The sequence below is a fragment of the Papio anubis genome, unplaced genomic scaffold, assembly GCF_008728515.1.
Source record: "Papio anubis isolate 15944 unplaced genomic scaffold, Panubis1.0 scaffold242, whole genome shotgun sequence".
Taxonomy (NCBI): Eukaryota; Metazoa; Chordata; class Mammalia; order Primates; family Cercopithecidae; genus Papio; species Papio anubis.
The window spans coordinates 82,742-107,311 of record NW_022162480.1 but is presented as its reverse complement, the minus strand read 5'-3'; the positions used below and the strand labels follow the sequence as shown (position 1 = coordinate 107,311).

The following is a 24,570-nucleotide window of genomic DNA, read 5'->3' as shown; positions in this document are numbered from 1 at the left end:
TGATCCACCCACCTCAGCCTCCCAAAGTGCTGGGATTACGTGGGATTACAGGTGTGAGCTACTGCACCGGTTTTTTTTTTTTTTTTTTTTTTTGGGCCGGGTTTTCCTTTTCCCCCCAGGGTGGGGTGGAATGGTGAGATCTCAGTTCACTGCAAACTCCGCCTCCCCACTTCAAGGGATTCATCTGTCTCAACCTCCCGAGTAGCTGGGAGTACAGGCGCACCATCACGCCGGGCTAAGTTTTATATTTTTACTACAGACAGGGTTTCACCATATTGACCAGGCTGGTCTCAAACTCCTGACCTCAGGTGATTCACCCACCACGGCCTCCAAAAGTGTTGGGATTACAGGTGTGAGCCACCGTGCCCGGCCTATTGCTCCTTCACTTTTAAAAGGATAATTTTGCTAGGCACAGAATTCTAGGTTCGTAGGTTTTTCTTTCAACAATTTAAATATTTTAGAATATTCTTTTCTTGCTTGCATACTTTCTGAAGAAAAGTTTGATATAATTCTTACCAAGTAAGGTTACTGTTGAGTTTTATGAGTTTTTCTGTATATTCTAGATACTAGCCCTTTGTCAGCTATGGGCTTTGCAAATAATTTCTCCCACTCTGTAGTTTGTCTTTGTATTCTCTTAACAGGATCTTTTAAGAGTAAAAGTTGACTGGGCATGGTAGTTCACACTTGTAATTCCAGCACCTTGGGAGGTTGAGGCAGGAGGATTGTTTGCATCCAGGAATTTGTGACCAGCCTGGGCAATGTAGTGAGACTCCGTACCTACGGAAAAAAAAAATCAGCTGGATGTGGTGGTGTGCATCAGTAGTCCCAGCTACTCAGGATGCTGAAGTGGGAGGACCACTTGAACCTGAGAGGTCAAGGCTGCAGTGAGCCATGATCCTACCACTGTATTCAGCCTGGATGACAGGGTGAAACCCTGTATCCAAAAAAAAAAAAAAAAAAATATTAATTTTGATGAAGTCCAATTTACCAGTTTCTCCTTTTTTTTATGACTCAAGTTTTGGCCAATGTGGTGAAACCTGGTCTCTACTAAAAATACAAAAATTATCCAGGCGTGGTGGTGGGTGCCTGTATTCCCAGCTACCCAGGAGGCCGAGGCAGGAGAATCACTTGAACCCAGGAGGCGGAGGTTGCAGTGAGCTGAGATCGTGCCACTGCACCCCAGCCTGGGTGACAGAGTGAAATTCTATCTCAAAAAAAAAAAAAAAAAAAAAGAAAGTTTTATAGTTTTACATTTTACAGCTAAGTGTGTAATCCATTTTGGTTTAATTTTTGTATAATGTGTGACACTTAGGTCAAGGTTCTTTTTTTTTTTTTTTTTTTGTCTACGGCTGTCTCATTGCTTCAGCATCATTTGTTGAAAGATTATCTTTCCTCCATTGAACTGTTTTTCCAACTTTGTCAAAAATCAGGTGGGCATATTTGTGAGGATCTACTTCTGGGTTCTCTATCATGTATCATATATCTATGTATCTGTCCCACTTACCAGTAACATATAGTCTTGATAACTGCAGCTATAATAAAGTCTTAAAATCAGGTTGACTGCTCTCACTTCATTCTTTTTTTTTTTTTTTGAGACAGTCTTGCTCTGCCGCCCAGGCTGGAGTGCAGTGGCGCCATCTAGGCTCACTGCAAGCTCTGCCTCCCAGGTTCACGACATTCTCCTGCCTCAGCCTCCTGAGTAGCTGGGACTACAGGTGCCCGCCACCACACCCGGCTAATTTTTTGTATTTATAGTAGAGATGAGATTTCACCATGTTAGCCAGGATGGTCTCAATCTCCTGACCTTGTGATCCGCCCACCTTGGCCTACCAAAGTGCTGGGATTACAGGCGTGAGCCACTGCACCCGGCCCTTTTTAAACATTGTTTTTAGCTATTTTAGTTCCTTTGCCTTTCCATATACATTTTAGAATAATCTTGTCTACATCCATATAGAATTTTCCTGAGATTTTGATGGGAATTGCATTAAACATATATATCAGTTTGAAAAGAAACGGTATCTTTACTGTGTTGAAACTTCCACCCCATGAGTACAGTTTGTCTCTTCATTAATGTAGATCTTTTGATGTCTTCCATTAACATTGTGTACTTTTCATCATTTAAATAATGTATGTTTTATTAGATTTCATTTCCTTGATTGTATTGCATTTTTAATTAGTGATCACATGTTCATAGCTAGTACATACAAATATGATTGATTTTCGTATTTTAGCTTGTATTTTGTAATCTTCCTGAACTCACTTGTTACTTATAAGAATTTGTAGATTCCTTGGAATTTCCTTAGTAGATAATCATGAGTGGTGACAAAAGACATCTTCACCTTGTTCCTGAGCTTAGGTGGAAAGCATTCAATCTTTTATCACTAAGTATAATATCAACTATGGGATTTTTTGCAGATACTCCTCTTCAAGTTGAGGATTTTTTTTCTTTTCCTGTTTCCTGAAAGTTTTTATCATGAGTGGATATTGAATTCTGTGAAATGCTTTTTTTACATTTAGTGATATGATTTTTATTCTTTACTATGTTCATATGGCAGATTACATTGATTGAGATTTTAATATTAAAAAAGCCTTGCATCCCTGGAATAAAACCCACGTGGTCACGGCATATAATTCTTTATATATATTGCTGAATTATATATGCTAATGTTTTGTTAAAGATTTCTGTGTCTATATTCACGAAGCATATTAGCTTACAGTTTTCTTTTTTGTACTGTTTTTGTCTGGCTTTGACATCAAGATGATAATACTAGCTTCATAAAATTAGTTTTATGTGTTCACTGAGTGTTCCTTCCTCTTCTATTTGCTGAAAGAGAGTGTATGGAATTGCTCTTAATTCCTCTTCAAATATTTGGTAGAATTATCCAGGAAAATCATCTGGGCCTGAAGATTTCTGACAGCTTTTAACTTATGAATTAAATTTCCTTAATAGTTATAAGGCTATTCAAATTACTTATTTTATATTGGGTGAGGTTGTGGTCATTTGCAGTTTTCAAGGAATTCATCCATTTCCATAGCTATATACCCATCTACACACATCATTTACCTGCGTAGAGTTAGTAGTGTTCCTTTACAATCCCTTTGATGTCTGCAGGATCCGTAATGGCATTCTGTTTCATTTTTGATACTGACAATTTGTGTCTTTTTATCAGTCTTGCTAGATGTTTGTGAATTTTATTGATCTTTTCAAAGAATCAGCTCTTTATTTTATTGATTTTTTTTCTATATTTTCCATTCCATTCTATTGTGCTTTTAACCTTATTATCTCCTTCCATCTTCTTGGTTTTGGTTGATTTTACTCTTCTTTTTCTAGGTTCTTGAGGTGGGAGGTTAGCTTATTGATTTGAGGTTTTTTCCTCTTCTCTAATATATACATTTAGTATTGTAAGTTTCCCTTTCAGTGGTGCTTTAGCTGCGACCCACAAATTTTGATTTTATTTTTATTTTCATTCAGTTCAATTGATTTTTAAATGTCCTTTGCAACTTCTTCTTTGATGCACAGATTATGCACAAGTATGTGGTTTAATTTTCAAGTGTTTGTTGATTTTTATTTTTTTTTACTTTTATTTTGGGTTCAAGAATACATCTGCATGTTTGTTACATAGGTAAACTTGTGTCATGGGAGTTTGTTGTACAGATTATTTCATCACCCAGGTATTAAGACTCGTACTCATTAGTTTTCCTGATCCTCTCTCTCCTTCCAACCTCCACTTTCCAATTGACCCCCAGTGTGTGTTGTTCCCCTCTTATGTTTCCATATGTTCTCATCGTTCAGCTACCACTTATAAGTGAGAACATGCGGTATTTAGTTTTCTGTTTCTGTGTTCGTTGGATAAGGATATTCATATTCCAGCTCCATTCATATTCCTGCAAAAGACATGATCTCATTGTTTTTTATGACTGCATAGTATTCCATGGAGTATACGTACTACATTTTCTTTATCCAGCTACCATTGATGGGGGTTTAGGTTGATTCACTGTCTTTGCTATTGTGAATAGTGCTGCAACGAACATATGTGTGCATGTGTCTTTATGATAGAATGATTTATATTCCTTTGGGTACACACCCAATAATGGGATTGCTGGGTTGAATGGTAGTTCTGTTTTTAAGTCTTTGAGGAATCGCCACACTGTTTTCTACAATGGTTGAACTAATTTACACCCCCCACCAACAGTATATAAGCGTTCCTTTTCCTGTGCAACTTTGCCAGTAACTTTTATCGTTTTTTCACTTTTTAATAATAGCCATTCTGACTAGTGTGAGATGGTATCTCACTGTGATTTGGATTTCTCTAATGATCAGTGATATTAAGCTTTTTTCTCATATGCTTGTTGGCTGTGTGTATGTCTTCTTTTGAGAAGTGTTAAAGTTCTTTGCCCACTTTTTAATGAGGTTTTTTTTCTTGTAAAATTTAAGTTCTTTATAGATGCTGGATATTAGACCTTTGTCAGATGCATTGCTTGCAAAAATTTTCTCCCATTCTGTAGGTTGTTTACTCTGTGGATAGTTTCTCATACTGTGCAAAAGCTCTTTAGTTTAATTAAATCCCATTTGTCAATATTTGCTTTTGTTGTGATTCCTTTTGGCATCGTTGTCGTGAAATTTTTGCCCATTCCTATGTCCAGAATGGTATTCCCTAGGTTGTCTTTCAGGATTTTTATAGTTTTGGGTTTTACATTTAAGTCTTTAATCCATGTTGAGTTGATTTTTATATACGGTGTAAGGAAGGGGTCCAGTTTCAATTATCAGCATATGGCTAGCCAGCTATCTCAGCACCACTTATTGAACATGGTGTCCTTTCCCCACTGATTGTTTTTGTCAAGTTTGTCAAAGATCAAATGGTTGTGGGTGTGCAGCCTTATTTTTGTGTTTTCTATTCTGTTCCACTGATCTATGTGTCTGTTTTTGTACCAATAGTACCAGGCTCTTTTGGTTACTGTAGCCCTGTAACATAGTGTGAAGTCGGGTAGTGTGATGGCTCATATTGGCATCTACTGATTGTCTTTTTTCACTTAGGTTTTTTTGTTTTGTTTTGTTTGCGAGACGGAGTCTCGCTCTGCCACCAGGCTGGAATGCAGTGGCATGATCTTGGCTCACTGCAACCTCTGACTCCCTGGTTCAAGCAATTCTCCTGCCTCAGCCTCCCAAGTAGCTGGGATTACAGGCACGCGCCACCACGCCCAGCTAATTTTCGTATTTTTAGTAGAGATGGGGTTTCACCATGTTAGCCAGGATGGTCTTGATCTCCTGACCTCGTGATCCGCCTGCCTCATCCTCCCAAAGTGCTGGGATTACAGGTGTAAGCCACTGCGCTCGGCCTTTTTTTCACTTAGTTTGAGACCTTCTTGGATATTGGCATGACAAGTGATTTTTAATTGAAGCCTAAACATTTATTTATTGTTATGCAACTCCAGATCTTATTTAAACTTTCTATTTTAGCTGGCTTTCTCTGACACCACTCTGCTAGGGGCAAAATGGGGCATCACCTCATTACTGCCCAGTGCAGATAGACATCCAAGTTGCCTACTGACATCTGAGAGAACACTGCTCTTTACCAATGGGTGGGAATAAAAGTCCAGGGTTCAGGCTAGGCACGGTGACTCAAGTCTGTAATCCTAGCACTTTCAGAGGCTGAGGCGGGCAGGTCACCTGAGGTCAGGAGTTCAAGACCAGCCTGGTCAATATGGGGAAACCTCATCTCTACTAAAAATACAAAAATTAGCCAGGCAAGGTGCCACACATCTGTAATTCCAGCTACTCGGGAGGCTGAGGCAGGAGAATCACTTGAACCCAGGAGGTAGAGGTTGCAGTGAGCCAAGATCACACCACTGCACTCCAGCCAACAGAGCAAGGCAAAAAAAAAAAAAAAAAAAAAAAAAAAAGTCCAGGGTCTCCCTGTTGTCTCCACTGACCTCAAAGGGCAGGAAGAGGCTCATTACTGGCAATCTGGGATAAAATTCCAGTTCCCTACTTTGTTTTCTCTGATGCCACCCTGGTCGGATTGAGATACCTTGTTAGGGTCTCATAAGAATGGAAGTGTAGGTTCCCACTTAGCCTTTGCTTCTTATAGTTGGGGTTGGGGACCATAGTTTTTTCTGTGGTGTTTGGCTGGAGTAGATTGTTATTGTCTAAAAGTTTTCCGTCTGGGTAGGCTGCCCCTTTCCTGGTCCTTTGATTAGAGAAAGCAGGCTTTGTTGGGGATGTTGTAGTCTAGGCCTGCTGGCACTTGTGTTGATGGATTCTTCAGTTCCAAGTCCTCTGGGTACCTTTTAGATGATTGTTTTATATGTTAATATAATGCCTAGGTTTTTTAGTTGTAACATTTTAGCAGGAATGTGCGCCCCTCCAAATCTCATGTTGAAATGTGATCCCCAGTGTTGGAGGTGGGGCTTAGCTGGAGGTGTTTAGGTTACGGAGGCAGATCCCTCATGAAAGCTTGGTGTCCTCCTCACAATAATGAGTTCTCACTCTATTATTTGACATGGCAACTATTAGTTGACATGAAAGCTAGTTACTTATTTATTATTTATTTATTATTATTATTATTTATCTAGATGGGGTCTTGCTCTGTTGCCCAGGCTGGAGTGCAGTGGCTGATCTCAGCTCACTGCAACCTCCACCTCCTGGGTTCAAATGATTCTTCCACCTTAATCTCCTGAGTAGCTGGGACTACAGGTGGATGACACCACATCCTGCTAATTTTTATACTTCTAGTAGAGATGGCTTTCACCATGTTGGCCGGGCTGATCTCGAATTCCTGACCTCAAGTGATCTACCAGCCTCAGCCTCCCAAAGTGCTGGGATTACAGGGGTGAGCCACGGCTCGCAGCCAAGAGCTGGTTGTTTAAAATAGCACGCATCTCGCTTGTTCCTTCTCTCACCATGTGATACATCCACTCCCTCTTTATCTTCTCCAATGAGTAAAAGCTTCCTGAGGCCTCTCTAGAAGCACACGCTGGCACCAGGCTTCTTGTACAGCCTGCAGAACTGTGAGCCAAATAAACCTTCTTTCTTTATAAATTACCCAGCCTCAGGTACTCCTTTATAGCGACACAAAATGGACTAATATAAGGAAGAACAAGAAAAGTATGTCTATTATATATTGTTGGAAGCATAATTCTACAGCAGACTTTTAGAGAAAGCTAATAGTCTCTCCAACACCAAGAAACTACATGAGGTGCAGACAGAAAAGAGGAGCAAGGACTGTCCAGGAGACTCCCATGTCAAGAGGAAAGAGGAAGAGGAACTAGCAGGAAGATTGAGATGGTACAGCTAGTGAGATAGGAGGAAAAGCAAAAGAATGCAAGATACATAGTAAATGACTTTTTAAAGAATCGTTTCAGTGGGACAGAATTCTAACTAGAAGAGATTTAAGAAATAACCAGAACAAAGAGAAAGAAATGAGTTACCAAAGACTATATATTATGTGATTCCATTTACATGAAATGTCCAGAATGGACCAACCTTTTTTCTTTCTTTTTTTTTTTTTTTGACATGTAGTCTCACTTTGTTGCCTAGGCTGGAGTGCAGTGGTGCGATCTTGGCTCACCACAACCTCCACCTCCCAGGTTCAAGCAATTCTCCTGCCTCAGCCTCCCAAGTAACTGGGACTACAGGTGCGCGCCACCATGCCCAGCTAAGTTTTGCATTATTAGTAGAGACAGGGTTTCACTATATTGGCCAGGCTGATCTTGAACTCCTGACCTCATGATCCATCCACCTCGGCCTCCCAAAGTGCTGAGATTACAGGCGTGAGCCACTGCACCCGGCCTCAGAATGGGCCAACCTGTAGAGGTAGAATTAGTGGTTACTTAGGGCTGGGATTGGGCAGATGAGTTGGAGTGGGGAGAGGGGTTGTTGAGGAAATAGAGATGGAAAGTGACTACTAATGGGCACAGGGTTTCTTTATGGGGTGAGGAAAATATTCTAAAGTTAGATTGTAGTGATAGTTGCACAACTCTGAGATATTATTTTACAACATTGAATTTTACACTCTAAGTAGGTGAATTGTATGGTATGTGAATTATATTTTAATACAATTATGAAGGAAAGAAGGAAGGGACATATTGGGGAAAATGTGGAATTTTTATGCAGGGCTAATCTGTCTTACATACAGAGTGCTAACAATCCAATAGAAAAAAAATGGGTAAAAAACAGAAACAGAAAAATATATGACAAGATGCTTAATTCACAATAATAAAACTATAAACTAAATTATATTGAAATAATATGTATTTCCTCTGACTGACAAAATTCCAAAGTTTGGCAGCACTTAGCAAGACTTTAGGATATCGGGCACTCTCATACATTGTTAGTAAGGGTATAAATTGGAACAATCCTATGGAGAGAAATGTAGCAGTATTTATCAAAATTACAAACGCAGGCTGGGCACGGTGGCTCACGCCTGTAATCCCAACACTTTGCGAGGCTGAGGCAGGCAGGTCACTTGAGGTCAGGAGTTTGAGACCAGCCTGGCCAACATGGTGAAACTCCGTCTCTACTAAAAATACAAAATCAGCAGGGTGTGGTGGCAGGTGCCTGTAATCCTAGCTACTTGGGAGGCGGAGGTTGCAGTGAGCCAAGATCACGCCACTGCAGTCCAGCCTGGGCAACACAGTGAGACTCCATCAAAAAAAAAAAAAAAAGAAAATAGTCCAGCATATTTTTAGGCTGATGGAGGATGATACAGACATTTAGATTATTTCCGCCTTTTACTGTATTACAGTGCCTTTTAAATACCTCTGTTATATCTCTTTATCTGTTTGTACGTTTCTTTTTCCATTAGATAAAAAAAATTCCTTGGAAGCAAAGGCCATCACTCCTCATCTCTGTATCTCCTGCTGCTAGCCTAGTGCTGACATAAAGCAGTGTTCAGCATATATTTGTTCAAGGATGTTGTTGAGGGCTCTCCCCAAGACTTGTCCACCATTTGAATGAATAACGAACACCTCAGCACCAACTTCAGGATTCCGTCCTGCAGCAAGGTTCACTTGTGTTGGGATTCTCAGGAAAAACTCCCAGAAGCAGCATGACTGAAACCAGGCAGATGGCACTGCTCAAAGTGAGAACCACCTGAGCAAAGTCAGAGATGCTGGCATAATGACGATGATGAGGATGGCGGTGGTGGTGATGATGAGGATAGTTAACATTTATTGAGAGTCTACTATGTACCAAGAACTGTTTAATTTTTATCATGTATTAGTTAATTCCTGACAAGAAGTCTATGAATAAGGTATCATCTTCATCTTACAGATGGGGAAACTAAGACAGGAATAAGTTGCCCAACATCACATAACTACGAAGAAATACAAATACATGAGACCAAAAGAATGTATATAGTGCCTTGATACAGAGACTTGATCTTACACAAAAAAAATAGGTTTACTCTTGCACTTTTTCTGACCTCCCCTCTTCTTCCTATCTACCAAGTCTTTAATAAATATATGTCAGATTTTGTTTTCTGCAACTTTGCAAAAATATTCGTTCGTCCCTGACCCCAAGGGGTGAGAAATCTATTGTAATTCTTGCTACTAGATATAGCTGCAGACATAATGCCAAGAAATTTTCCTAGATTCAGTTCTTTGATTTAACTTCCTTTCCCAAACACAGCTTGGCATGTTCAAAATTAGTTTCTTCCTTACCAGTAGGAATTGTCCTTGAAATTTAGTTTTTTTGTGTCTAAAATGACCTTTTTTTTCTTCCTGTTTCCTTGATTTGGGCCAGAAAGGAGACAGCTTACTAAAATGCATGAACTTACTTCCTCCCATACTACTCTTAGTTTCTGTATTTCTACCTCCCTTTGGAAAATATTCCTGTTCCCCGAAACACTTGAAAGAAAAACTCATATAATTACCAGTGAGTTAGCAGTAAATTTACCTATACCGATTGCTCTTAGGATTACTCTATTTTTATTTTTTGAGACAGGGTCTAGCTGTGTGGCCCAGGCTGGAGTGTAGTGGTGTGATCATGACTCACTGCAGTCTCAACCTCCTGGGCTCACACGATCCTCCCACCTCAGCCTTTCCAGAAGCTGGGACCCAAGCAGCTGAGGCGATAAGTGAGCACCATCATGCCCGGCTAATTTTAAAAAAAATTTTTTCTGCAGAGACAAGGTCTCACTATGTTGCCTAGACTGGTCTTGAACTCCTGGCCTCAAGCAATCCTCCCACATCAGCCTCCCAAAGTGCTGGGATTACAGGCATGAGCCACGGTAACCGGCATGGGATCACTAATTTAATGCTATTGAATACAGAGAGGTAATTCTGTTTAGTCAGTATCTTCGTGGCTGAAAGACTCCGCCTTCAGGCCCTGTTACGGGCTGAACTGTGTCCCCCTAAAAATGCATATGGTGAAGTCCTAACCCTCAGAACCTCAGAATGTGACTGTATTTGGATATAGGGTTTTTAAAGAAGTAATTAAGTTAAAATGAGGTCATCAGGGTGGGCGCTAATCCAATGACTGGTGTCCTTATAAGAAGAGATTAGGACAGACACAGAGGAAAGACACAGAGAGCAGATGGCAGCCTATAAACCAAGGGGAGAACCTCAGAAGAAAGCAATCCTGCTGACATCTTGATCTCAGACCTCTGGCCTCCAGAATTGTAAGAAAATTAATTTCTGGCCGGGCAAGGGGGCTCATGTCTGTAATCCCAGCACTTTGGGAGGCCGAGGGGGTGCAGATCACTTGAGGTCAGGAGTTCAAGAGCAGCCTGGCCAACATGGTGAAGGTGAAACCCCGTCTCCACTAAAAAAAATATAAAAATTAGATGGGCATAGTGGCACCTGCCTGTAGTCCCAGCTACTTGGGATGCTGAAGCAGGAGAACTGCTTAAGCCCAGGAGGCAGAGGATGCAGTGAGCTGAGACTGCGCCAATGCATTCCAGTCTGGGTGACAGAGTGAGACTGTATCTCAAAAATAAATAAATAAATTTCTGTTGGTTAACCCACCCAGTCTGTGGTATGTTGTTATGGCAACTCTTGCACACTAATACAGGCCCTTACTCAGAGCCCACCTTTCTCAACGTGTCAACACTGAGCTTTCAAATCTATATACCCGGGGGGACACGGTGGCTCACCCCTGTAATCCCAGCACTTTGGGAGGCCAAGGCGGGCAGATCACCTGAGGTCGGGAGTTCAAGACTAACCTGACCAATACGGCGAAAACCCATCTCTACTAAATATACAAAAATTAGCCAGGCGCGGTGGTGGGTGCCTATAATCCCAGCTACTCAGGATGCTGAGACATAAGAATAGCTTGAACCCGGGAGGCGGAGGTTGCAGTGAGCCGAGATCGTACCATTGCACTCCAGCCTGGGCAACAGAGTGAGACTCCATCTCAAAAAACAAAACAAAACAAATCAAATCTATATACCCAAGAGTCTACTGAACATCTCCACTTATCACATCAACACTTCACATTCAGTGTGTCCAAAGCAACACTCTCATCGCTCTCTGCATGCCTCTCTTCCTTATGTCACTGACAGCACCCCCATGACAAGCCAGAAATCCAGTTGTTATTCTGAATTTTGCATTCTCCCTCCATCCCTACTTCCTATTAGTTAAAAAGTTCTATCCAGACCACCTCTTAAATCTTTACTTCTTAGTTTGTTTTTTACTTTCAAAAATTTCAGATCCAAAGAAAAGCTGAAAGAATAATACAATGAACAGCTTATAACCTTCACAAAATTCACAATTCATTAACGTTTTTTCTATTTGCTTTTTTTTTTTTTTTTTTTTGGTTGAGACAGAGTCTCGCTTGGTCGCCCAGACTGGAGTTCAGTGGCCGGATCTCAGCTCACTGCAAGCTCCGCCTCCCGGGTTCACGCCATTTTCTTGCCTCAGCCTCCCGAGTAGCTGGGACTACAGACGCCCGCCACCTCGCGGAAGTAGTGCTCTCGTTGCCCAGGCTGCAGTGCAATGGCGTGATCTCAGCTCACTCCAACCTCTGCCTCCTGGGTTCAAGCGATTCTCCTGCCTCAGTCTCCCCATTATCTGGGATTACAGGCATGCGCCACCACGCCAGGCTAATTTTGTATTTTTAGTAGAGACAGGGTTTCTCCATGTTGGTCAGGCTGGTCTCCAACTCGACCTCAGGTGATCCGCCTCCCTTGGCCTCCCAAACTGCTGGGATTATAGGTGTGAGCCACCACGCCCAGCCCACTATTTGCTTTCACATTCTCTTTCCGCATATACTTTTTCTGTGGAACCATCTGAAAATAAATCACAGACCAGCCGCAGTGGCTCACATCTGTAATCTCAGCATTTGGGGAGGCTGAGGCAGGAGAATCACCTTAGGTCGGGAGTTCAAGACCAGCCTGACCAACATGGAAAAACCGCATCTCTACTACAAATACAAAATTAGCCGGACGTGGTGGTGTGCACCTGTAATCCCAGCTACTGGGGAGGCTGAGGCAGGAGAATTGCTTGAACCCAGGAGGCAGAGGTTGCAGTGAGCCAAGATCGTGCCATTGCACTCCAGTCTGGGAAACAAGAGCGAAACTCTGTCTCAAAAAAAAAAAAAAAGTTAAAAAAAGAAAGAAGATAAATCATGGCTGGGCTCAGCAGCTTACGCCTGTAATCCCAGCACTTTGGGAGGCCAAGGCAGGCAGATCACCTTAGGTCAGGAGTTCAAGACCAGCCTGGCCAACATGTTGAAACCCCGTCTCTACTAAAAATACAAAAAAATTAGCCAGAAGTGGTGGTGTACACCTGTAATCCCAGCTACTTGGGAGGCTGAGGTGGGAGAATTGCTTCAACCTGGGAGGTGGAGGTTACAGTGAGCCAAGGTTGTGCCACTGCACTCCAGCCTGCATAACAGAGCAAGACTCCATCCCAAAGAAAAGAAATCACAAACATCACGATATTTCTCCTATAAATACTTCAGCATGCATCTCCTAAGAATAAGCCTTCTCTGCTATATGTCTTCAATATCGATGTTGCAATGGAAGTTCTAGCCAGAACCCCTAGGCAAGACAAATAAATAAAGATAAAGGGCATACTAATTGAAAAGGAACAAGTAAAATTATCTTTATTTTCAGATGACATGATCCTATATGTAGGAAATTCCAAAGAACCCATAAGAAAACTATTAGAGCTAATAAATTTAGCAAAGTTTTAGAGTTACAATCAACATGCTAAAATCAGTTATTTCTATATACCAGCGACAAACAATCTGAAAAGGAAATTAAGAAAACACTTTCACTTACAATGGAATGTAAAATAATAAAATACCTAGGAATAATATTAACGAGGTGAAAAACTTGCACACTGAAAACCGAAACACTGCTGAAAGAAAGCAAAGACCTAAATACAGTCATGCATTACCTAATGCAGGAATACATATTCTGAGAAATGCATTGTTACATGATTTCATCATTGTGTTGGTATCACAGAGTGTACTCATACAAACCTAAATAGCATATAACCTACTACACACCTGGGGTCCGTGGCATAGCCTCTTGCTCCTAGGCTACAAATCTGTACAGTAGGTTACTATGCTGAATACTGCAGGCAATCGTAACACAATGGTATTTTTATATCTAAACATAGAAAAACTATAGTTTTAAAAAATGGTATAAAAGATTTAAAATAGTACAACTGTAGAAGGCATTTACCATTTGTGGCACCAGAAGTTGCTACAAGTGAGTGGTGAGCCAGTGAGTGAGTGGTGAATGAATGTGAAGGCCTAGAACATTATACTACTGTACACTTTATAAACAGTGTATCCCTAAACTCCACTAAATTTATAAAAAATATTTTATTTCAGTAACAAATTAACCTTAGCTTATTCTAACTTTTTAACTTTATTAATCTTTAATTTTAAAAAACTTTTTGACTCTTTTGTAATAACAACAATTAGCTTAAGACATACACATTTCTACAACTATACAAAAATATTTTTTCTTTGTATCTTAATCCTATAGACTTCATTATTTAAAAAAATTTTTAAAAACATTTTTGTCAAAAACTAAGACACACACATTAATCTAGGCCTAGATGGGGTCACGATCATCAAGGTGTCACTAGGTGATGGGAATTTTCCAGTTCCCTATGTTATGGGACCAATGCTGTATGTGTGGTCTGTAATTGACTAAAACTTTGTTATGCAGCGCATAACTAAATGAGAAGACATCTTGTGTTGATGAGTTGGAAGAATTAATATTATAAAGATGGCAGTACTCCATAAATTGAGCTACAGATTAAATGCAATCCCCATTAAAATTCCAAAGGCATGTTTTGCATAAATTAACAAGCTGATCCTAAAATTCATGTGGAATTGAAAGGGATCCTTAAGAACTAAATCCATCTTGAAAAAAAACAAAGTTGGAGTACTCCTACTTTCTTATTGTGATGCCTGCTACAAAGCTACAGCACTGGCACATGGACCAAGGAAACAGAAGTGAGAGTCCAGAAATAAACCTATAAATCTATGGCAATTAATTTTCAACAAGAGTGTCAAGACCATTCGATGAGGGAAGAACAGTCTCTTCAACAAATAGTGCTGGAACAACTGGATATCTATCTGCAAAATAATTAAGCTGGAGTCCCAACCTCATACCATTATTTAAAAATAAACTCAAAATGGATCAATAACTTAAATATAAGAACTAAGACCATAAAATAGGGTAAGTCTTTAAGATTAGATTTTAAAACATAGGGGTAAACTTTATGACACTGGATTTGGCAATGTATTTTTATTTTTATTTATTTATTTATTTTTTTGAGACAGAGTTTCGCTCTGTCACCCAGGCTAGAGTGCAGTGGCGCGATCTCAACTCACTGCAAGCTGTGCCTCCCGGGTTCACGCCATTCTCCTGCCTCAGCCTCCCGACTAGCTGGGACTACAGGCACCCGCCACCACATCCAGCTAATTTTTTGTATTTTTAGTAGAGGCGGGGTTTCACCGTGTTAGCCAGGATGGTCTCGATCTCCTGACCTCGTGATCCACCCGCCTCAGCCTTCCAAAGTGCTGGGATTACAGGCGTGAGCCACTGCACCCAGCTGCAATGTATTTTTAAATGAAACCAAAAGCATGATCTACAACAATTTTTAGATTATATAAATTGGGCTTCAAAATTAAAAACTTTAACATTATTAAGAAACTGAAAAGGCTATAGAATAGGAGAAAATATTTGCATATCACCTATCTAGTAAGAGTTTAGTGTCCTGAATATATATTTAAAAAAACTCCTACAACTCATTAACAATGAGACAAACAACCTGATTTTAAAATGGACAAATGCTTTGGGAGTTTGAGGCAGGAAGATCACTTGAGGCCAGGAGTTTAACACCAGCCTGGGCAACATATGGAGACCTTATCTCTATTAGCCAGAGTCATGATGGGTGTGCTGAAGACCACTGGCCTTGTGGGATTGGCTGTATGCGAGAGTCCACAAGAGAGGCTAAGAAAATTGTACACGAAGATTTTTTATGTTCTTGAGCAAATCCCTAAAAATGCAGCATACAGAAAGTATACAGAACAGATTACAAATGAGAAGTTGGCTATGGTTAAAGCGGAACCAGATGTTAAAAAGTCAGAAGAACAGCCGGGCGCAGTGGCTCACTACTGTAATCCCAGCACATTGGGAGGCTGAAGCAGGCAGACCAGCCCGACCAACATGCTAAAACCCTGTCTCTACTAAAAATAGAAAACTTAGCCGGGCATGGTGGTGTAGGCGTGTAGTCCCAGCTACTCGGGAGACTGAGGCAGGAGAATCACTTAAACCCAGGAGGTGGAGGTTGCAGTGAGCCGAGATCATGCTACTGCACTTCAGCCTGGGCAACAGAGTGAGACTCTGTCTCAAAAATAAATAATTAAATAAAAATTTAAAAAAATCAGAAGACCAACTTCAAGGTGGTCAAATAGAAGAGGTGATTCTGCAGGCTGAAAATGAACTAAGTCTCGCCAGAAAAATGATGCAATGGAAACGATGGGAGAGACTCCTGCCAATCAGTGGAAATGGCCAATATAATTATTAAATGACTTTGGAAGGTTGATGGGAAACTGATGTAATTAAATATTCTGTTATATTAAAAGTGTGAGCCAGGCACAGTGGCTCACACTTGTAATCCCAGCACTTCAGGAGGACGAGACGGGTGGATTACCTGAGGTTGGGAGTTCGAAACCAGCCTGACCAACATGGAAAAACCCCATCTTTACTAAAAATACAAAAATTAGCCAGGCGTGTTGGTGCATGCCTGTAATCCCAGCTACTCGGAGGCTGAGGCAGAAAATAATTGCTTGAACCTGGGAGGCAGAGGTTCAGGTGAGCTGAGATAGCACCATTGCACTCCAGCCTGGGCAACAAGAGCGAAACTCAGTCTCAGAAAAAAAAGAAAAAAAGTGTGTGGACCTGGTGTAGTGGCTGATACCTGTAATCCCAGCATCTTGGGAGGCCAAGGCAGGAGGATCATTTGAGGTCAGGAGTTTGAGACCATCCTGGCCAACATGGTGAAACCCCATGTCTACTAAAAATACAAAATTTAGCCGTGCATGGTGGCACACACCTGTAATCCCAGCAGCTACTCAGGAGGCTGAAGTGGGAGAATCGCTTGAACCTGGGAAGCAGAGGTTGCAGTGAGCCGACATTGTGCCACTGGACTCCAGCCTGGGCAACACAGCAAGACTCCGTCTCAAAAAAAAAAAAAGGCAAAGAACCCTTGTGTACTGTTGGTGGGATTGTAAATTGGTACAGTCACATGTAAAAGAGTATAGAGGTTCCTCAAAAAATTAAAAATAGAACTACTACATGATCTAGCAGTCCCACTTCTGGATATCCCAAATAATTGAAAACAGGGTCTGTCTCTAAGATATATTTGCATATATCTCTAAGATATATTTGTTCATATCAGCATTATTTACAGTAGCCAAGAGGTGGAAACAACCAAAATGTCCAATGACAGATGAACGGTTAAACAAAATGTAGTATCTACATGCAACAGAGTATTATTCAGCCTTAAAAGCGAAGGAAATCCTGTCACATGCTATAACACGGATGAACCTTGAGACCATTATGTTAAATGACATAAGCCAGTCACAAAAAGACAACTACCGTTTGATTCCATTTATATGAGATACTTAGTCAAAATCATAGAGACAGAAAGTAGAATGGTTACCAAAAGCTGTGGGTAGGGGGAAAGGAGTTACCTAATGAGTATGAAGTTCCCGTTTTGCAAGATGAAAAAGTTCTGGAGATCTATTTTATAACAATGTTAATATATTTAACATTACTGAAGTGTACACTTCAAAATGGTGTCAGGGTTTGAAGACAGGGTGTCATTATGTTTGCCCGGGCTGATCTCAAACTCCTGGCCTCAGGAGATCCTCCCATCTCAGCGTCCTAAAGCATTTGGATTACCAGTGTGAGCCACTGAGTTTGGCCACCCTAAAATATTTTTAAAGGGAAAAACAAACAAAAAAACCTAGCCCATAGTTCTAGACTTTGTCTTTGCCTCACATTAATTTACTCCCACTACTTCAATAAAAATAATTAGGGCGAAAAAAACAGGGAGAGTTAAGAGCTTATACAGACATTTCTCTAAAGAAGATATACAAACGGCCAACAAACACATTAAAACATGCTCAACATCATTAGTCATTAGGGAAATGCAAATCGAAACCACTATGAGTCGCAGCTACTCCAGAGGCTGAGGCAGGAGGATGCTGCAGGCCAAGAGTTCCAGACCAACAGGATCTCGCTTTGACCCTGTCTCTACAATACATTTTTTAAAAATTAAAAAAAAAAAAAAAGTGTTGGCCATGATTTTGATAAACTGCGGTCCTCATACATTGCTGGTGGGAATGTAAAATGGTTCAGCTGCTGTGAAATAGTTTCCGTTTCTCCCTGAGTTGAGAATAAAATTACTGTATGACCCAGCAATTTCACTCTTAGGTATATACCTAAAATAACTGAAAACAAGTACTCATACATAGAACTATTTACAATAGTTACAAGGTAGAAATAACCCATATGTCTATTAATGGATGAATGGATAAACAAATTGCAGTCTATACCTACACTAGCATATTGAGCCATAAAAGGGATGACATACTGATACATGCTACGACTCAAAAGATTAGTAAGACAGACACAAACGGTCAATATTGTATGATTCCATTTTTGTGATATAGGTACATCCACTGAGACAGGATACAGATTGGTGGGTGCCAGGGCCTGGTGGAAATGGGGAAGGGGGAGCAACTGCTTAACGGGGCACAGCGTTTTCTTTTAGGATGATGAAAATGTTTTGGAACTGTATGGATAGAGATGCTGGTTGTACAGCATTGTGAATGTACTAAATGCCACTGAATTGTTCACTTTAAAAATGACTGGTTATGTCAATTTCACCTTAACAAAAAAATTACAAACAGTACTCAGATTTTAAAAAGCATCATTTCACCAAGATTCCACGAATTAATGTGAGATGATCAAAGCGGATTCAGTAGAATCGTTCAACTTCGAACGTGAAACAGTCCTAAACTCAAACCTTTGTGACACTAAAGTGGGAAGATGGTATGTGATAATTTTAGAAAGTAAACATTATTCTTGTTTACTTGGTTTGGAACTCGAACTTTTTTTATTTTGAGGCGGAGTCTCCCTCTGTCGCCTAGGCTGCAGTGCAGTGGTGCGATATGGGCTCACTGCAACCTCCGCCTCTCGGGCTCAAGCGATTGTCGTGCCTCAGCCTCCCTAGTAGCTGGAACTACAGTCGCCCGCCCCCCACCACGCGCGGCTAATTTATATATTTTTATTAGAGACGGAGTTTCGCCATGTTGGCCAGGCTGGTCTCGAACTCCTGACCTAAATTAATCCGCCCGCCTCAGCCTCCCAAAGTGTTGGGATTACAGGCGTGAGCCACCCAGCTCCAAAACCCAGGGAGCGTGGAAAAGACAAGACAGGGAAGGGGCTAACCCTCAGAATTACACGCGGGCTCGCCTTACCAGACCACCACTGCTGGCACAACCTCACACCCACTGGCAACCAACTTCACCTCCCAGACCCTGATTCAACTCGACCCCGGAAGTGCCGCCCACCCGTGCTTACTTCCGCTGTCCCGTACTTCTGCTCATCTCGCGAGAACTGAAAGCGCCTATGAGACTTGCGCTAAGCGGAAGTTGGTCCTCTTTTCCGTGGCGCCTCGGAGGCGTTCAGCTGCTTCAAGATGAAGGTAGGTGGTGGTGGCGAGTGTTAGACTGGTTTGGGGAACGTGAATCGAGTCCCAGAACGCGGCATTGCCTCATTTCCAGCACTGCAAGATCCTGACTTTAGGTGGAGAAGGGTCTCAAGTAGGAGAAGGCTCGCTTTTCTGGGGCATGGAGCTTTTTGGCCGAGCGGATGGCAGGCGATTGCGGCTGGAGCCGCGGCGGGCCGGGAGCGCCATGGTGGCGTCCCGGCGTGTTGCCCAGTTTGCGGCAGGCCTGTGGTGCGGCTCTTGACCCCGGCTTTCTTGCTTCGGGAGGGTGAACGGCTGCGGAGCGCCCTCGCCCCCAGAGTCATTCTGCGGGGCTTGAGGGGAATACGTCCTCCTGAGTGCGGCGCTTCTTGACTGCTACTCTGCTTTCACGTGCTTTTAGTGAGTACGGTCGGCATCTCATATTTCCTGCTTGTGTGGAGGCAACATGAAAGGCTTTTTGCAGTGGAATTAACTTTGTGGATGGCTCTACAATTACCTGTGTAGGTAGTTTCGTAAACTATTTCCCTCCCTTTTAATCCTTAGCTGAACATCTCCTTCCCAGCCACTGGCTGCCAGAAACTCATTGAAGTGGACGATGAACGCAAACTTCGTACTTTTTATGAGAAGCGTATGGCCACAGAAGTTGCTGCTGACGCTCTGGGTGAAGAATGGAAGGTAAAAGTTAACAATCAAATTGTTGCAGCTATTGAAGTCAGAGACGTTAAGTAAACGCCATTGGTAATTGGTATTTGGAATGGGGTTCAGACTGCGGGTTCTGGCTTCTGACCTTTGGTAACTTGCTTCCGAATGCCACTTTATGAAGTTGAGCTGTTACCTTGGAGGGGAGACATAGAGTAAGCCGTAAAATATACGTAAAGTTTACATCAACGTAATTCTTGCCAAGCATCATGCATTCGGCAGATGTCACATAGCTGTCCTCATAATCCCCAAAGTGCGAAAACGCATTGTATCTGATTTGTTTGTTGCTCTTTGATATTTTATCTTCCTAGTGCTGTTATTTCTAATAAAACATCGGTTAGAAATGCGACTTGAATGAAAGACATCTGATAATTGAACTTGATAAGTTGGGAATGTAGACAAAATTTATTGATCAGAGAAAACGTGCTTAAGTTTTATGTTTAAATTGGTTTTCATAATGAATTATACTTTCTCATGTAGGTGTGGTTCACGGAGGTCACAATCCTGTATTGTATAATTTTGGAATAGAAATAGTAAATGTGTCATTCATTGTATGCTCTTGCAGGGTTATGTGGTCCGAATCAGTGGTGGGAACGACAAACAAGGTTTCCCCATGAAGCAGGGTGTCTTGACCCATGGCCGTGTCCGCCTGCTACTGAGTAAGGGGCATTCCTGTTACAGACCAAGGAGAACGGGAGAAAGAAAGAGAAAATCAGTTCGTGGTTGCATTGTGGATGCCAATCTGAGCGTTCTCAACTTGGTTATTGTAAAAAAAGGTGAGGGTTACTTGTGTTCGATTTTCATTGAAATTGATGTAAAGCCAGTTGTCCAAATGCTTATTCATTTGCAGTATCCAATGGATTTGTTTCTTTACCATCAATTCAACATTAAATATTCTGATTTAGGATTCTTAAGGAAGTTGTTGAATTAAAATCTTTTCAATTGTGTCATCTAAGGAGAGAAGGATATTCCTGGACTGACTGATACTACAGTGCCTCGCCGCCTGGGCCCCAAAAGAGCTAGCAGAATCCGCAAACTTTTCAATCTCTCTAAAGAAGATGACGTCCGCCAGTATGTTGTAAGAAAGCCCTTAAACAAAGAAGGTAGGAGGGATTATGCAATTAGGGCTTGCTTAATTTTGGTGATTTGTCAATATCATTTTGTGTGCATATCAGAAGATAAAAATGTGCCTTTGGAGCCTTAGCATTCTTCACCTGAAGTCTGAATATTTACAAAAAATATTTGGAGGTGGCCAGCATACCCAGTTGGTATTAATCCTTGCTTATTATATCCAGTGCCTTGTAGAGTGCAGTAATTTCCTTGAAAATCTGCCTGTGAATCTTTGATGTATACATTTATCCAAAACTAACCTGACTTTAAGGTCATTGCTATCTGGTTTAGGAGTCACATGCTTGAGAATTCTGGAACTATTATCTCACCACCACACACTTCGTAATTTTACATCAGATTTTCTAAATTATTACTGTTAATATTTTTTAAGAGATGAGGTCACACTATGTTGCCCAGGCTGGTCTAGAACCCTTGAGCTCAAGTGATCCTCCCATCTTGGCCTCCCAAAGTGCTGGGGTTACAGGCCACCACACCCAACCCTAAATTATTTTTTGGCTTACTAAAGAAGTTGCTTTAAACTTTTGTTTCATCTGTAGGATATGGATAACAATTGTTAAGAGTTGTAAGAATTAGAAGTTAGAGACCTTAGAATACTAGGAAGCGGGAGTTAGGGATTTTGGAGCTTTACCTTTTAAGAACTTGTGTCAATATATTAGACAACATACCAGTGAGGACCTCAAATGACAATATTTCTGTAGTGAAATTTGGGAATGTTCATGTTAAATAGAATAAACAGCATGTCAGTCAAGGTTGGGTTTCTGACAAAATCTGAAAGAATTTCTGTGGATTTTGTTTTTTCAGGACTGGTGTGACTTAACACCTCTACATGGCATATATAGTACATGTCTGTTAAGTCAGTAATTACAATTATTTGAGCACCAGGTACTGTTCAAGGTGCTGAGAATACAGTATAGACAAATTCCTACCCTAATGAAGCTGACATTGCAAAAAAAAAAAAAAAAGAAAAGCAATTGACAAATAGGTGGCAGTTGCCGATAATCACAGCCCTGGAAATAATCAGAATAATAAAAGCGTGGTGTGGTTGATGGGTATTTTTAGATGGTTCCTGTGTTTATAGTAGGAGTCTGAAATATTAGCAGAACCTGAACATCTGAGCATTTAGCCTAAGGCAATTAAACTCCCACGAGTGTTCATGAAACGGCCTGTGCTCCAATGCAAATCTACAGTCTGAGCAGTTTTGGAGTACAGATCAGATTAATGAAGATACTTTAACATGTCACATAATCTGATGTTAATTGTTATGTTACCCCTGAATTGGCAGGAATTGTCAAGGGAAATAGAGATGCAAGCTTACATCAAACTTACACTTAAAAGTATGGCAGGATGATTATGTAAATAATATGTTAAGTGGTTTTCACAGACAAATTGACTATGCAGAGTTATATTTTAGCATAATGCCACTGTATTTTAGTAAAACTGGAAGGTAGTAAAGGTTAGCTTGGTTATTTTTCAGCACTTGGTTTCCCTTATATTTTTGTAATATTTAACCCATCTTCTAGATTTCTGTGGAGGGGCAAAAAGTATTTTAAAATACTTCTGATTTGATTTTAAAGGCCTCAATACAGGTTTTCATAGATGCTGTTGATGAAGCTTATGTTCATTTCTGATGTTTTTAAAGTAGATGTGGATTCTAACAAAACAGTTGAAATGATTGAGTCCTTTGAATTTTTAGGTAAGAAACCTAGGACCAAAGCACCCAAGATTCAGCGTCTTGTTACTCCACGTGTCCTGCAGCACAAACGGCGGCGTATTGCTCTGAAGAAGCAGCGTACTAAGAAAAACAAGGAAGAGGCTGCAGAATATGCTAAACTTTTGGCCAAAAGAATGAAGGTTAGTGTAAGATGATTTGAGGGGGTGGGAGGAGTTCGACCTGGCTTTGGATTTGCATCTTTACCCCAGAAAGGCCTTAACTATATGCTGTTTTTTGTTTTGTTTAGGAGGCTAAGGAGAAGCGCCAGGAACAAATTGCAAAGAGACGCAGACTTTCCTCTCTGCGAGCTTCTACTTCTAAGTCTGAATCCAGTCAGAAATAAGATTTTTTGAGTAACAAATAAATAAGATCAGACTCGGATCTCTGTTGACTTTTCATTGCTTGACAGAAAACTACATAAATGAAGAGAGGGAAAGTTGGTCATAGAAAATGGGGATATGTATATGGTAATCCAATGGTGGATAAGATCAGACCTATTGTGTGGTAGTGGAAGACAAGGTCAATGTAAAGGGGTTCTTTTTGGGGGATGGGTAGCACAGGAAGGGATTCTGAGCATAAGACATCTGCCTCTTCAGAATGGCATTGAACTTAGGGGAAATGATGAGGACTATTAATCTTTTTCATATAGTTTATTTTGAGGAATATAGCTCTTTAAAACACTATACACAATTTAATACATGAAAATTGACCATGTGAAGATGAACATGTCTTCTTTTTTGAAGAAAAGGTAACTTCTAAGGCATAGTTTTAGTGGATACCATCTTAAAATGAAGTTTTTAAAACCATTTCAAATTTGCTTTAACAGAGTTTTTCAACTCCAGTGAATTGTTAGGCTGTTTCACACACTGAAAAGGAAATGACTAAAAACATTCTTGGATCAGTGAAAGATGCACAAAGCATGTATTTTTTTCTAATAGTTTCTATTCTAACTATCCTGACAATATCAGGATCTTGACAAGAAGGCACATTAGGCTTTAAGGTTGAAGCAATGCAAGCTCTTTGTTGGAACTACTGTAATAGCTTTATAAAGCAGAGTACTAAATGTTAAATGTACATGTTAATCACCTAGGGGTCTGGTTAAGGCGCAGATAGTGATAGAGGAGTGGGGACCCACATTTTCACATTACTAAAAAGCTCCCAGGTGTGAGGCCAGTAATGCCAGTCCCTGGATGCCTGCTACATGGTGTTAAAAAGCTACATAACATGAATCTTAGCTGGTGATTAGTAGTATGCAGAACTTAAAAGGCAAAGGGGATCGCCAGGTGGGGAGGCCAAGGCAGGTGGATCACCTGAGGTCAGGAGTTAAAGACCAGCCTGGCCAACGTGGTGAAACCCCATCTCGACTAAAATACAAGAAAATTAGGCACCGGTGTCTGTAATTCCAGCTACTTGGGAGGCTGAGGCAGGAGAAAAACTTGAACCAGGGAGGTTGAGGTTTCGGTGAGCCAAGATCACGCTGTTGTACTCCAGTCTGGGTGACAGAGCAAGACTCACTCAAAAAAAAAAAAGCAAAGAGAAATTTAGCATTTTACCTGAAGCTAAAAGGACTGAAACAACCACAGAGAGGAACTTAAGAGCCACAAGGTGAGTCCGGTATACGGTCCAAAGTTTTGTATTAATCAGTTCTTGGTTGACTGTGATGCACAAAACATGAGAACCGCCCTGCTTTCTGAAAATCGAGTGCAGCCACAAAATGAGGACAGTCTGTTTCTCCTTAAGACTTTTTTTTTTTTCCTTTGAGACAGGGTTTCACTCCTATGCCCAGGCTGAAGAGCAGTGGTATGGCTCACTGCAGCCTTGACCTCTTGGGGACTACA

At 41.0% G+C, this 24,570-nt stretch overlaps 1 protein-coding gene and 1 pseudogene across 1 annotated transcript; both read left to right on the top strand.

The window, feature by feature from the left end:
* The first annotated feature begins 15,353 nt into the window (after window positions 1-15,353).
* On the top strand, window positions 15,354-15,989 carry LOC116272881 (annotated as a pseudogene).
* A 3,100-nt stretch (window positions 15,990-19,089) lies between these two features.
* Window positions 19,090-23,113, top strand: LOC101000688 (40S ribosomal protein S6). The gene is made up of 6 exons (XM_017949834.3): window positions 19,090-19,185; window positions 19,735-19,866; window positions 20,456-20,666; window positions 20,847-20,993; window positions 22,715-22,872; window positions 22,980-23,113. Exons 1-6 carry the CDS (start codon window positions 19,180-19,182, stop codon window positions 23,073-23,075), a joined length of 750 nt encoding a protein of 249 aa, XP_017805323.2. The 5' UTR covers window positions 19,090-19,179; the 3' UTR covers window positions 23,076-23,113.
* The last annotated feature ends 1,457 nt before the right edge of the window (window positions 23,114-24,570 follow it).

Bases quoted from the DNA above. Each gene is read 5' to 3' on its own strand.
- LOC101000688 (XM_017949834.3), top strand. The intron at 20,667-20,846 runs GTGAGGGTTACT...GTGTCATCTAAG, and splicing joins CTTGGTTATTGTAAAAAAAG to GAGAGAAGGATATTCCTGGA. The intron at 20,994-22,714 runs GTAGGAGGGATT...TTGAATTTTTAG, and splicing joins AAAGCCCTTAAACAAAGAAG to GTAAGAAACCTAGGACCAAA.